Source organism: Bison bison, unplaced genomic scaffold, assembly GCF_000754665.1.
Source record: "Bison bison bison isolate TAMUID 2011002044 unplaced genomic scaffold, Bison_UMD1.0 scf7180017864484, whole genome shotgun sequence".
NCBI lineage: Eukaryota > Metazoa > Chordata > Mammalia > Artiodactyla > Bovidae > Bison > Bison bison.
The window spans coordinates 1579149-1592950 of NW_011495044.1; the positions used below are offsets into that span (position 1 = coordinate 1579149).

General features: G+C 42.4%; 1 protein-coding gene across 2 annotated transcripts in view; it reads right to left on the bottom strand.

The window, feature by feature from the left end:
- Nucleotides 1–5749: 5749 nt before the first annotated feature.
- Nucleotides 5750–13802, bottom strand: part of LOC105004875 (olfactory receptor 2D2-like) — a 139956-nt gene continuing 131903 nt past the window's right edge. Inside the window, exons 3-4 of one of the 2 annotated variants that reach the window (XM_010862635.1) lie at nt 10901–11001; nt 5750–6962 (exon numbers count right to left, since the gene is read on the bottom strand). In XM_010862635.1, the coding sequence (XP_010860937.1) occupies nt 6121–6962; nt 10901–10964 (906 nt within the window). In that variant the 5' untranslated portion in view covers nt 10965–11001 and the 3' untranslated portion in view covers nt 5750–6120. Of the gene's footprint in view, nt 7070–10900; nt 11002–13802 lie in introns of both variants that reach the window. The other variant, XM_010862634.1, reaches the window with a different exon arrangement.

The following is a 13802-nucleotide window of genomic DNA, read 5'->3' on the forward strand; positions in this document are numbered from 1 at the left end:
CATATAACTGGAACATGAAGTTGGACAAAGCAGCAGCTGAGCATGCCTGGATGTTATCTCAGAGTAATGGGCCGGAATGCTTAGGTGCCCAGAGAAATAGCATATTTATCCAGGTAAGATGGATTTTAGGGCTAAAAAGTATCAACTATAGTGCTTGTTTCCAACTATGGGGAGAGAGTAGGCTAGCCAAGGATGGGATTGGATAGGGTGATCGCATACCCTAGTTTTCATGGGACAGTTACGGTTTATGCCTGTTATAGATCAATTAATTCCTGTAATTAATTAAAACTCTGCCTTTCACTCTCGAAGTGTGTCTGAATTTGGACATTGTATTGTTTCAAAGATTAGAAGGCCATGGACCTGGTAGATACCTGATATGGGGCAGCCCTGCCCATGGAACATGCCGTAGATACTGTGTAATATACTCATAAATTAAAAAAAATTTAATTGAAATGAAGAATCAAAAATTTTACATAGAATCACAAAAGTCTCTGAATTGTCAAGGAATATTGAGAAAAAGACCAAAACTGGGGATACTATACTCTCTGCCCAGACTATATATGAAGAAGATAAAAGTACTAATTCTGAAAGATACACAAAACCAATTTTTTATAGTAGTATTATTTATAATATTCAAGATACAGTTGTAGATCTTGATATATTTTGTCTCTTGACAATTTGTTTCCTTCTCTGGATATGGTTCTGAAGCCCCAGGAAATACAATGCCTCTCTTTCTTTTGCAACACAGAAAACAAAAGACTAGACAACCGGACAGACTGGTGGCTGAATGCCGACTCCACTACTTCCTAGCCATATGGCCTTGTACAAATCACTTTCCCTCTCTGAGCTTCATTTTCATCCTGTTTAGAATGGAAAGTAGTGCTATGAGTGTTAAGAAGGTACCTGTAAGACACTTAGCACAGCTTATGGTACACAGAGGGGCTCAGTCAGTGGTAAGTCTTCTGACAGCAAAAAGTGAGCAATATTAAGGGCCAGCCCTGATCTCTGGTGTGACACCCGGACATCTTGTGGTAGGGACAGGAGCCTGGAAGCCTGCGTCCACAGTAGAGGACCCCTGCCCAGGCCACACACTTCTCTAGCTGGTGGGAGGAGACACTGCCTGTGGTGGCAATGTCCTTCCTCCCTTAAAGAGAGTGGGCCTCATGAATGTGACATTCTTGGGATTTCAAGCAGAGATTTACTGTTCAAGAGGGGACTGCACCTCCTTAAACAGATAAACAAACAAGGAAGTTTGTCTAATGTGACAGGCAGTGCTGTGTCAACTGTTTAGTGTTGTTGCCTCACTGAATCCTGATCTAGGTTCAAATCCCCATTTGGTCTCTATTAGAAAATCAGGCAGCAACTGGGCTGCTTCTGAGGTGCTGCTTGAGTAAGTTCCAATAAGGGCCACCATCACCCCATTAAGGCTCAGCTCCTGGACTGGGTCGTCTTTGCAGCTCAAGATCTAGTCCTCTTCCCAGTCCTGGCCACCCCAGATCCATTGCTGCTTGTGGCATGGACTGAGTGGGGCCGGGTTTCCCTTGGCTCCAATGGGGCATTGTGAGGCTGTCTTGGGAAACCCAGCAGACAATTACTTAAGCAGACTTCTCTCTGTCCTGTCTCAGGGGCAAGCCTGCGGGCAAGCACTCCTCATGAGCAAAGTCCAGGTTTCCCCAGTCTTTCTGCCTGACCCAGCAAATCCCCAACCAGCCAAGAGAGCTTGTCTTCTCCATGTAGAACCCCAGGACTGGGACATCCAGTCTCTGTCTTGACCTGCTCACTCCCCAGGGTGGGTATCTGCAATCTCCCTTTTCCCAGGTCTCCTCTCAGGGGCACAGGGCCTGACCCGATCACTTTTCTTCTATTTTCACCCAGTTACATGTATATCTTTCTTAAAGACCTGGTTGTACAGGAGTCCCTCTGCTGGTTTCCAGTTCGTTTTCAGAAAGAATTATTCCATATATAGATGTATTTTTGATGTGTTCATGGGGATATGTGAACCCCATACCCTCTTACTTCGCCATCTTGATCTCCTCCCATTGAAGACTATTCTTTCTTCATGTTTATTTATTTCCATTTTCTGTTGTGATCCCCCATCTATCCACTCATTATATCTGTATTTTCCTTCAACAATTCTTTAGTGTGTTTATTAGACAAGCTGTTTTAAAGTTTTTCTGTTAATTTCAATGTCCACACCATTTCTGTTGGTGTTTTTTCTCTGATTCTGAGTTACTTTCTCCTGCTTCTTTATATGTCTAGTAAAATTTGATTTTTTTAGGGCATTATTTCAACATACAGGATGCTACAGAGTTGATAGTCTGCATTATGTTGTTTCCCTTCAAAAAATGTTGAAGGTTGTCTGACAGAGCACTAACTTATTGTCATATCAGTTTGATCCTGTTGAGGCTTTGCTTTTGGCTCTCACAGTAAGTCAGGAGCAACTCTTCCTTTAAGGACTGAATAGCTCTACTCCTAAGATAGTTATTTTGGGACCCTGGAGTATATAGTGAGTTAGCTCCACTTTGGATGACAACTTCAGTGTCTCCCTGCATGGTACAAGCACCTGAATTTTCATTCACTTCACAGTCCCAAGTAGTTGTTTCTTCCATGTCTCATTTCACCCTGTGTGTATGCTTGTCAGTGATTTGCTAATGGCTGAAGGAGGCCTCTATGTAAATTTCTGGAGTCCTTTTTCTGTAAAGTTTCTTCTTCTCTCAAACCTGTGTTTCACAAATTCCTCACTGTCTCAACAGCTCACAGTTCTGATCTTTGTTTCACCCAGTATAGGGATTACTGCTCTCTGCTTGGTTTCCACTTACTTTGGCCACTTGCTTGTGGTACCCTTGGCCAAAAATCTATTCCTGCATATCTCCTTTTTTTCAAGAATTACTGTCTTACTTTGTGTTTTGGACTGAATTGTGTCTGCTCCCTACTGTTCCAATTTCATATGTTGAAGTCCTAGCCATTCCATATCTCAGAATGTAACCATGTTCGGATATAGGCCCTTTTAAGAAATGATTAAATTAAATTGAGGACTTGACTGTGGACTCTCAAAGGCAACAGGTTCCCAAGGAGCTTTTTAAGCACTCCCCTGTTATGGCCTGTTAAATGACTGGATCTGGGGCTTCTCAGATCTTCCTGTAAGCTCTGACTTCTCTACCTTTGCCCAGTGATTCATGATGAATGAATAGTGATTTTACTCAGATCCTCCAATGCCCCTTCCAGGTCTTTACTTCCCCAGTTCTTGGGACAGTTGTTTAAGGTCCCTTAAAAAAAATAGTTTTTTTTTTACCCATAGCATGTGAAGTGGCTATCTTTTTTAAGGGAACACTGACTGCTATGTATAGCAAGCCTATGCAGGGCTAGCCTGCTTGGCATGGCTTTGTAGCAGCCACTCTTCTGTTTGGTGCAAACCTTGGACCACCTGAATTTAACCAAAAGGTAGTATTTCTGATCTTGCAAAGCTTCTTGGACTCTGAACTAGAGGAGCTAATTGGGAGCTGGTCCTTGCAGGTCACTGGAGCCTGACTATCAGATACCACTTACTCAATACCAGTGACACTTTAATGTGGGGACAGCATCCATTGTGTTCATCAGAAGCAGAACCTGGCACTTTCTGTGATCACCACTCCCATCACCTGCTAGTGGCCAGGAGATAATTATGCATCCCATTAGAGACACAGAGGAATCTATAACTGCAACCAGTTTTGATAGGTACCACTCCGGGAACAGGTGAGGACTGTCTATAAGAGGAAAGTAATGGAGGAAGGGGTGATGTGCCTGGTGCTCCTGCTCTGCAAATCTCTAGTAATTATGACCCTCAGAGCTGGAGACAGTGTTAGACGTCATCCAGGTAGGTCTCCTGGGCTCTGTGGGCCTCATCTCTGCAGCCTTCTTGACCAGGTTCAGAGTGAATGACTGTTTCCACGACTCCATTTGATAGCCTTCTGGTGAGCATGAGTATATCTGGGATTGAGTTGAAATCTAATTTGCTGATTTTTCAGCAGTCGGTTGACTTTAAGTTTGACCACACATTCAAACTGAGTTGAACTTAGAATATAAACATGGCTGACTGCATAGAAATAAACTTTTATTTTTCTTCCCTGCAATGCTCTGGCCACAGACTGGGCCTTGGGAAAGTCCTGGCTGCCATACAATCAGGGACTCAGCTAATTACTATCACATGGTTGTGTGAAATATGCATGTGCTTTTTAGGTCAAACTGTACTCCCACTGTGTTATGTTAGTCGCTCAGTTGTGTCTAACTCTTTGTGACTGCATGGACTGTAGTCCACCAGGCTCCTCTGTCCATGGTATTTTCCAGGCAAGAATAGTGGAGTGGGTTGCCATTCCCTTCTCCAGGGGATCATCCCAACTCAGGTTCAAACCCAGGTCTCCTGCATTGCAGGCAGATTCTTTACCAGCTGAGCTATCAGGGAAGCTCATACTCCACTTAGCAATGTATAAAAATCAGTGTTTTATTGTTTTCTGGCCATCTCTGGTTATTGTTTAAATATTCTTCCAGTTTGTAAAGGTAAAAAATGATATCTCATTGGTATTTTAATTTGCATTTCTTTGGTGCCTACAGTGGTGTGATTTTCCCATGTTTATTGTTACTTAGATATCTTTTAAATAATGTGTTCATATCTGTTTCCAATTTTCCTGAGCGTTTGTATTTTTTTTTTTACCAATTTGTTAGAGCCCCTCTGTATTAATGTTTTTATTCACATGTCTGTAAATATTTTGCAGCTATATGCCCTGTCTTTTTATTTTCCCATAATTTTGCTTTATTGTTTATGCAACACTCTGGCTCCTGGATAGCAGGGTTAAGTAATATCTTCAGGAACATTGTGAACTTGCACCCTTGGCATGGAACCTGGCCTCTCATGGAGGGGACAGATATTCATATTATATTTTTTGGCCAGCCTAGCTGATTTTTTTCTGAAAAGAGCTTCGTAGGCAGTGTATATCAGCAAGAAGCTAGGAAAACAGAACCCAAAGGGTCTGCATGTTAGTTTATGGGACATGTTTCTAGAACCTCATGGGAATTGCTTTGTTGGATGGTGAAGCTCCTGTGACAGCAAGTAGTCGGTAAATATGGGTGATGCCCAGACTGGTGAAGCCTGGGGGGGGGGGAAAGCAATCAAGTTTGTAAACATCCTATGAAAAATAAACATATTTTCAGAGAAAATCCCTTAAAAAAAATCAGAATAGAGCAAAAAGTTTCCCCACTTAATTTTTAACTAAAGTCCCTTTTTTTTCATTGTCACATTATAGTCATTCCTCTCCTCTCTAATTTCCTACATCCTCAAGTGGACAGAATCCCTTTTCCTTGAGATTACCTAAGAGAAGCTATAGTTTTCAAAAATGGACATTATTAGAAACAAGAAGGAAAGGGAAATCAAGAGGTATAAAACTACAAAAGAACAGAAAAAATGGTCATAAAAGAATTTTCAACTTTCTAAGATAACTTCAATTGACCCCAGATGCTCTAACTGGCACAGTTTGTAGATGGGTTATATAGGTTAATTTCCTTTTTTTCAAGTCCCTCTGCACCTTAAGAATCTCCACTTTACAGTTTCTGAGTTTCTTCTTCCATTCTTCCCCTCCACCAGCTTTTCCCCACCCACCCCTCAACTTTCTCTTTAGGGATCCAGCAACTTCCACAGATCAGGAAGATCATTGCCATTTAAGGATTGATAATTCATTCCTAGTAAAAGTAACATTTGCTAAAAGAAATAATCTATGCCGTGCTCTGTACATTTTCTGTATTATCTCATTTAATCATTGCAATTTCTCTCTGAGGAGAGATACAAACTTTGGGCAGTTAAATGTGATGCAAGAACTCACATGCCTAGTAACTGGTAAATCCGTCTCTCATCTTGGTCTCTCCTGGCACTAGAGTCCAGGCTCTTAACAACTGTGTTAGATCTTCCCAGTCGTATTTGCCTCAAACTACAATGCCATAGAAAATTCTGATGATCAAGCACCTTGTTCTCGCTCACTGGGCCAGGGTGAAGAGTTAGCTTTTTGAAGACCATCTCTTCAGGACTGGTAGAAGAGTTCGGGGTGAGTGTGCATCCTGCATTGTATGGCTCCCCACATCTTCATCTTTAGAGAGTCATTCTGGGGCCTTGCCCCTGCCCACCAATTTGAGGAAGGCCCTGTTCACATCTTTGTTCCTCAGGCTATAAATGACAGGGTTGAGGAAGGCTGTGGCAATGTTGTAGAAAAGGGCCAGTTTCTTGCCATTGTTTGACAAGGAGTCAGAGCCAGGGCTCATGTACATGATGATGCATGGAATAGCAAACATGGTGACCACAGTAATGTGGGAGGTACAGGTGGAGAAGGCCTTGATCCGTCCTTGGGCTGAGCGGATCTTCATGATGGTGGCAAAGATGTTGACATAGACAAGGACAATCAAGGAGAGTGGGACCACAATGACATTGAAGCCTGTGATGATGTTCACCAAGTCATTGAGGGATATGTCTGCACAGGCCAGCTTCAGGACTGCAGGGACCTCACAGAAGTAGTGGTCAATTTCATTAGGGCCACAGTAGGGAAGGCGCATAGCAAAGAAGGTATAGGATAGACCACCCACTACACCATAGGCTGCACAGATGCCCACCATGAGAAGGCACACCCAGGGGCTCATGATGACCTTATACCGGAGAGGGTGGCAGATGGCCACGTACCTGTCCACGGACATAATGGAGAAAAGACAATACTCAATGATCCCAAAGAGGAGGAAGATGTACATCTGGGCCACACATCTAGCAAAAGAGATGGCTCTCTTCTTGCTGAGAATATGCACGAGCATCTGGGGCACAGTCGTGGTGGTGTAGCACATGTCCAGCATGGAGAGGACACTGATGAAGAAGTACATGGGTGTGTGGAGGCGTGTGTCCTGGTGGATGAGGGTGATGAGGAGGCTGTTGCTCACAAGGATCAGCAGGTAAAAGACTAGAAAGAAGGTGAAGAGCAGAGGATTGGTCCTGGGGTTCGAGGCAAAGCCCATTAGGATGAATTCTGTCACAGTGGACTGGTTGAGTTCCTGCATTGTGCTCTGCCTGTTTAAAGAGTTCGGGAAATATATGATATTTGGGGTTTTGGTGCCAACAAATTTCACTCATTTTTCATTTATGTTTCTTAACAGGAATTTTGGATTATTAGATGGGGGCACTACTGAATACATCCCCATAGTAGTTTTGTTAGGGGAAGCACACTGACTGAAACCGCCCACCCTGGCCAGGCACCATAGTAACCATTTACATGAGTTGTTTTATGCAGGAGATCCTCGTAAGGAACATGGAACTAATAAGCCACCACCAACCGGAAGAGTTCAGGAAACGTCAAAAGGAGACACCACACATCCGACCACCTCCCAGAATCCTTCTGTCTGGCATCCATCTTGGTTGAACAAGGCATGCACCACCAGGAAGGATTCTGAGCCAGAATGATTGGCTAAAGACATCCCAGAAACTAATCCCATCACCATAAAACCTGAGACTTCCAGCCATGTGGCAGAGCTGTTCTCCTGGGTTCCCTTACCCTACTGCTCTCCACTCAGGTGCCCTTTCCCAATAAAATCTCTTGCTTTGTCAGCACATGTGTCTCCTTGGACAATTCATTTCCGAGTGTTAGGCAAGAGCCCAGTTTTGGGCCCTGGAAGGGGTCCTGTTGCTGCAACAGTTTGAGTGGTGTCAGGGTTTCGTTCAGACGTCAGCTGAGGGGCATAGTGATGAAATGGAGAAGACTGAGTCTGGGAAGTGCTGTGTGCTGTGTTCCTTCCTGTCTCTTGCTTTCCCAAGATAGCTTTGCTTTTCTCTCTATTACTCATCCCATTTTCCATTTTCTCTTGTGACAACAGAGGTTGTTTAGCCTTGATTAAAGATCAGAGTTAAGACTATTACACTTATTATTTATGTTGAGGTTTTCATCACTGCTAGGGTTACCATTGAGGTTAGAATTGGGAATTCAAATCAATGCTATGTAGATTAAAGTTTATAGTTAATATTTAAGATTTAACTTTACCTGGTGAAAGAAACTTTATTGGTGTTCAGTAACTATGTCATTGATTCAACATGTTTTTACCAAATGCCTACTATTTGTTATAAATCAGACGGGCAAAGGAGAGTTATAAATAATATGGGTGGAAAAGTGATTTCACACAGTTAAATATGTTAAAGAGTTAAATGCAAAAAACAAAAGTATAAGGTAACCTAAGAGAGAATATATGAGTGAATATTTATTTTACGATGTGACAGAGAAAGGCCTTCAAGCATCACTTGAAGATTCCAAGTCCTTCAGCCTCTTAGTGTTGACCCCTTTCCCTCTAATAAGCAAACAAATCTGCACAGCCCTCATCTGACCTGTTCCATATTTCCCTAATATTGTGAAGGATTCTTGTGTATCCCTGGTCATTTTGCTTCCTAATCCTCACTCTCATTGACTCCTCAACTCCCCTTATTGCCTTCCTCATGGAGTACTGACCTTCAGTGGTTCATCCTTATTCTCTTTCTCCATTATGCCCCTAAACCTCACCAACACAAGGATGTTATTTGCAAGACTTGTCCTGGATGTATGGATAAAAGGAAGATGACTTACAATGCAGCACAGAAGAGAAAACTATGTTAAAAATGAACATTTAATGTTGCAAAGTCCCTAAGTTATCTGTGCAGAGGTTTTTCCTCTCTAGCCCCCAGCCACCTGCATGTGATTGGAGACTGGTCTCCTTCCTAGAACCTCCTCCGATCTTCCCTTGTCTTCCAGTTCTAGGACTCTCCTTACTCCCGTTACCGGGGCAAGCAGCCATAAATCCAATTCCTTTAACTCAATGCTTTCAGACTTACCTGTGATTCAGAATCACCTGGAGAGCTTGTCAGATGCTCCTGCACTTCATACGGAGTTTTGATTTGGAAAGTCTTGGGTGGAGGTTGAGAATTTGCATTTCTACAAGTTCCCAGGTAATGCATATGCTGGGTCCACACTTTGAGAACCAATCTACTTAATTGTGAAGAGTAATTTGGTTCTATCTCAATTTCCCTGTCTCTACACTATACTCAAGCTGCTCACATTCGTCCTGCTTAAATGCCAATACTTTCTTGCTTTCTTGTGAGCATAGAAATAAAGTAAGAAAAGTAGGAAAAATAAGAATATTTTTGGCTATATAATAACTTATGTATAATAACTTATGTAAGTTAAAAAATGAATAATAAGTTGTTGCATATGTGTAATACAAGTGATTAATATCATTAGAATATAAAGGTCTCTTCTTTGTAAGGAAAAAACTCATAACCAAGAATGAGACATTAATAATCAAAGCACAAGAGATTAATGAAAAAATGAATCCACCAAAGTTTAAACTTCCTAATAATTAAAGACTGCAAATTAAAACATCAATGAAATAGTTTTAACCTGACATAGGCACAAAATTCTTTTAAAATGATGATGCCTGGCATTGACCAGTTTGCAGTAAATGAGAAATTCTTATATATTGATTTGGAAATTCATATGAGAAGCAAATTACTCTGTTCTTCTGCAGGAAAATGTGATAGCATTTAATTTCACCTTTAAGAATATTGAATGTGGAAAAATGAGAGATGTGGGGAGAGATTTTCATCAAGGATGTTTAATTGCAGAATTACTTTTAATGGGGAAAACTGGATAGAATCTAAATGTCCTATAACAGGGGACTGGTTGAAATAATTTATGGTCTATTGATATGATTGAATACCTGATAACCTTTAAAATAATATTTTGGAGACTATTTTGCATTGTGGAGAAATGCTCCAACAGATTGTTAAAAAGCAGACTGAATCTTAACAGTATACAAATTTATATGCACAGCATAAAAATTAGAAAGAAATATACCAAAACCTTACAGGGGTCATTTCTGGTGATTAGATTTACAGGTGATATTTATTACTTAAAGTTCTATGAACTTTCCAAATTTCATACAATAAACATAAATAATTTTTATAATAAGGAATAAAATTCAAGTGGTACTTCGAATTTGGAATATATAAGGATTTGGCTTCTTCATTCAGACTAGTTAGATGAAAGTGTGGATGTGAGAGAGGGAGATGAGAGATGGAGAAAGACATGCTGGGCCTAGACAAGACTGGAGGACACTGAAAGGGAGTGTATCCTGTTGTCTGAGCTCAACCCCTCCACCGAGCTACACTTGGGAATCAGCTTATACAGTTTAATACAAGTACATTTGCTGCTTAAGGTAAAAGTGTTTCGGATAGGAGGTAGGTCCTGAGTGGTGGAGATCCTTGAATGAGGTCCCTCGTGATGAGAGGCTGCCCAGTTTTTACCTCCAGCTTGTACCTTCAGGGTGAGGGCAAAGGGGATGTGGGTGACAGGTCTCTGCTCCCCAGGACTCCTTGCCCTAAGATGAATTCATGTATTTGTCCTAACTTTTTTCTTCTGCACTTTGTGCTGTGCTTGCTAAGTTGTTTCAATCATGTCTGAATCTGTGTGACCCTATGGAGTGTAGTCCACCAGGCTCCTCTGTCCATGGGATTCTCCAGGCAAGAAAACTGGAGTGGGTTGCCATGCCCTCCTCCAGGGGATCTTCCTGACCCAGGGATCAAACCCGTGTCTCTTATGTCTCCTGCATTGGCAAGTGGGTCTTTACCATTAGCACCACATGAGTAAGTGAAAGTCATTCAGTTTTGTCCAACACTTTGTGACCCCATGGACTGTATAGCCCACCAAGATCCTCTATCCATGAAACTCTCCCAGCAAGATTACTGGAGTGGGTAGCTGTTCCCGTCTCCAGGGGATCTTCCCAACCCAGGGATCAAACCCAGGTCTCCCATATGGCAGGAGGATTCTTTACCATCTGAGCTACCAGAGAAGCCCCATATATTTATCTTCTACTACATACGTACCCTTCTGAAGCACAGGTGGAGAAACAAAAGGCTCAATGTAGTTTTGAATTTTCACTTTTGCCATTTACTGCCATGATTCTGAGTAGGTAACTATTTCTTAACTGTAAAAAAAAAAAAAGAGAGAGAGAGAGGTTTATTACAATAATATATGATTCTTTCAAGTTCTGAAAATATGTTTACTCCTCTCTTCCTTTTCCTTAGCTCTTCCCCCACCACACACACCCTCCCCCAGCATCAGCACAAACCTTCAGGGGCTAAGATTGACCTAGAGAAACAAATAAAAATTAGAAAGCAACAGAAGCAGAGAAAATGATGGGAAAAGATAGAGAGTTCCAGAAGGGAGGAAGAGACACAAACATATGTGGCAAGAAGACAGAGAGAAGAATAAACCAAAATTTGAGGGATGGGGGATACACAAGGAGAGAAGAAAACGGGTGCTGGGAGTGTGATTAACATCAACAGAAGGAGAAGGAGATGGCTCAGGGTTCCAGTGGCAGATAGAGAAGCACTGCAAGGGCAGATCCTTGTGAGTCAAAGGACGATGCTGCAGGCAAATCCAGACCATAGCAAGCAGTAAACAGACATCAAGAGGGAAAGAAAGTCACAGAGTGAGCTGAAGACCCAGTTAGACAGAACACCAGAGCTACACAATCAGAAAGTGGATCAGAGAGATGGATGAAATCTTTGGAGGCAGAGAAGCCCAGAGACAGCAAACAGAAAAAGAGGCAGGAGGAGACACATGGAGAGGGATGGAGATAACAAAGAGAAGGAGAGGCAGAGACAGAGAGATAATAACAGACCCAGAGACAGAGGAAGGAAAGGATGGACACACAGCGAGAAAGAGGCAGAGACAACCATGGACACTCTCACATAGACATGGGGAGAGACACCAAGATGCACAGGAACTGTGAACCAGGTCCTACCCAGAGCTCCTGGCACGACTGGGCATGGGGGGTCAGCCGCAGCCTGGCTTGCTCCCCAGAATGGTTGTGGGCACTGCTGTCCTGAGATTATAACTCTACAGGGAAGGGAGCTGTGGGCAGAGCTCTCTCAGACTCAGGAGATCACTCCTGAGTAACATGTGGCCCCAGGGCTCTAACCAGGAGCTAAGTTCCTGCAGCCCCTTCCTGCTGGGGAGGGAGCACTAGGTTCTTGCTCAGCAACATCCCATAGGAGTTCAGTTCTGCCTGGTGGGAAAGAAACTTCAGGCTCCATTCCTCCTGAGCATGAGAAGGTCCCCTGCCCACACACAGCCCAGGGGCACTAGAGTTACATTTGGTTCTTGGCCCAGTGTTTCCCCACAGGAGCCAGACTAGGGTTTGGGATGAAAGCTGGGAGACCCAGGGGAGAGGCTGATGAGAGTGGAGCCCATCTGCGGAGGCTGGCTTCTGGGAAAGGCAGTCTCCTTAGGTGGGGGCACCAGGCACATTCGAGCCCTCACTCCCCAGATGAAGTCCCTTCTTTCTCCTCCTTACTAGCCTTCTTCTTGGGTGATGGTTGCTCTCCTGCTCCCCACTATTCTGATCCTGACCCCATTGTGGAGTCCACCTCAGCATCGATCAGGTCCTGGAGGCCTCTTCCTCCACTGGAGGGGATCTCAGGATTTGGTGAATATAACTTCAGCTCCTCTGAGAACCTCAGGGCTGAACGTCTGTACCTGCCCCCTACCCCAGGGGTCTCCTCACAACTGTGGAGGGCTGTTCCTCTCCCACATTCCCCTGGCCCAGCCTGGAACTCATCTCCTAGTCTGCCCACCCCAAGCAACCAGGATTTCCAGGTCTGTGATTCATTTGCTTCTCAAGTGGCAGGGCCTGGACTCAAAGAGCAGACTGTGTGGTCAGTAAGCATTCCCATGGCTGCCACAGCTGGATTTCTATCCGGCAACTCTGCCTTTGTTCCCCTTCCTTCAGAGTCCTCACAAGTTTCCATCTGGGGAATTTAGTCTCAGCTCCTTAGTCCAGCAGCCAAAACCCTTCCTGCTCTGAATCTTGTCTACCTCCCAGCCTCTCCTCTTGCAATTCAATGAAATTGTTGACACATATTCATCTAAGAAAAAACATAAGGATAGATTCGTAAGTTTATTAAGAATTCTATTCATTCAAAGTCATTATTCATTTCTATCCATCAAAAAGTGAAAAAAAATTTTCAACAGTGAAACCAAATGAAAACAGAAAAATGTTAAAACCTATACTGAGTGAATAAATCACGTGACAGAAGAATAAATACTGTGTAATTCAATGTTAAAAATCATGGAAACAAAAAATAAATTGTTTAAGAATTGTGTTACGTTTCTTAAAAATACTCATAAAGACAATTTAAAAAAATTTAGACCTTGAATTTTTAACTGTAGTTATCTGCAAGTCTAAAGTAATGGGTATTTGTTTGCATCTGTTATAAAATTTTAAGAATAAACATATATGACTTTTGCAACAAAGAAAAAAAATAATAAACTGAGAAGATATTTCAGTGCATGTAACAGACAAAGAACATTATCCAATATATAATAAATTACAAATTAAGAAAAGGTAAACAGTATCTTACATTCACTGAATACTTATTATTTGTTTTTTATTATGATAAATGCTTTACACGTGAGAAGGTAACAGGCAGGAAGGCTAGGGGTCTCCAAAAGCAGGATATAGGCTGCAAGTGTTAGACATTTTTTATCTCTCTCTTAAGCAGCAGGAGGAAACAAACAGGTGTCAGATTTTAATCATCACTATGAACAAACCTAGTGGAGGTGATGGAATTCTAGTTGAGCTATTTCAAATCTTGAAAGATGATGCTGTGAAAGTGCTGCACTCAACATGCCAGCAAATTTGGAAAACTCAGCAGTGGCCACAGGACTGGAAAAGGTCAGTTTTCATTCCAATCCCAAAGAAAGGCAATGCCAAAGAATGCT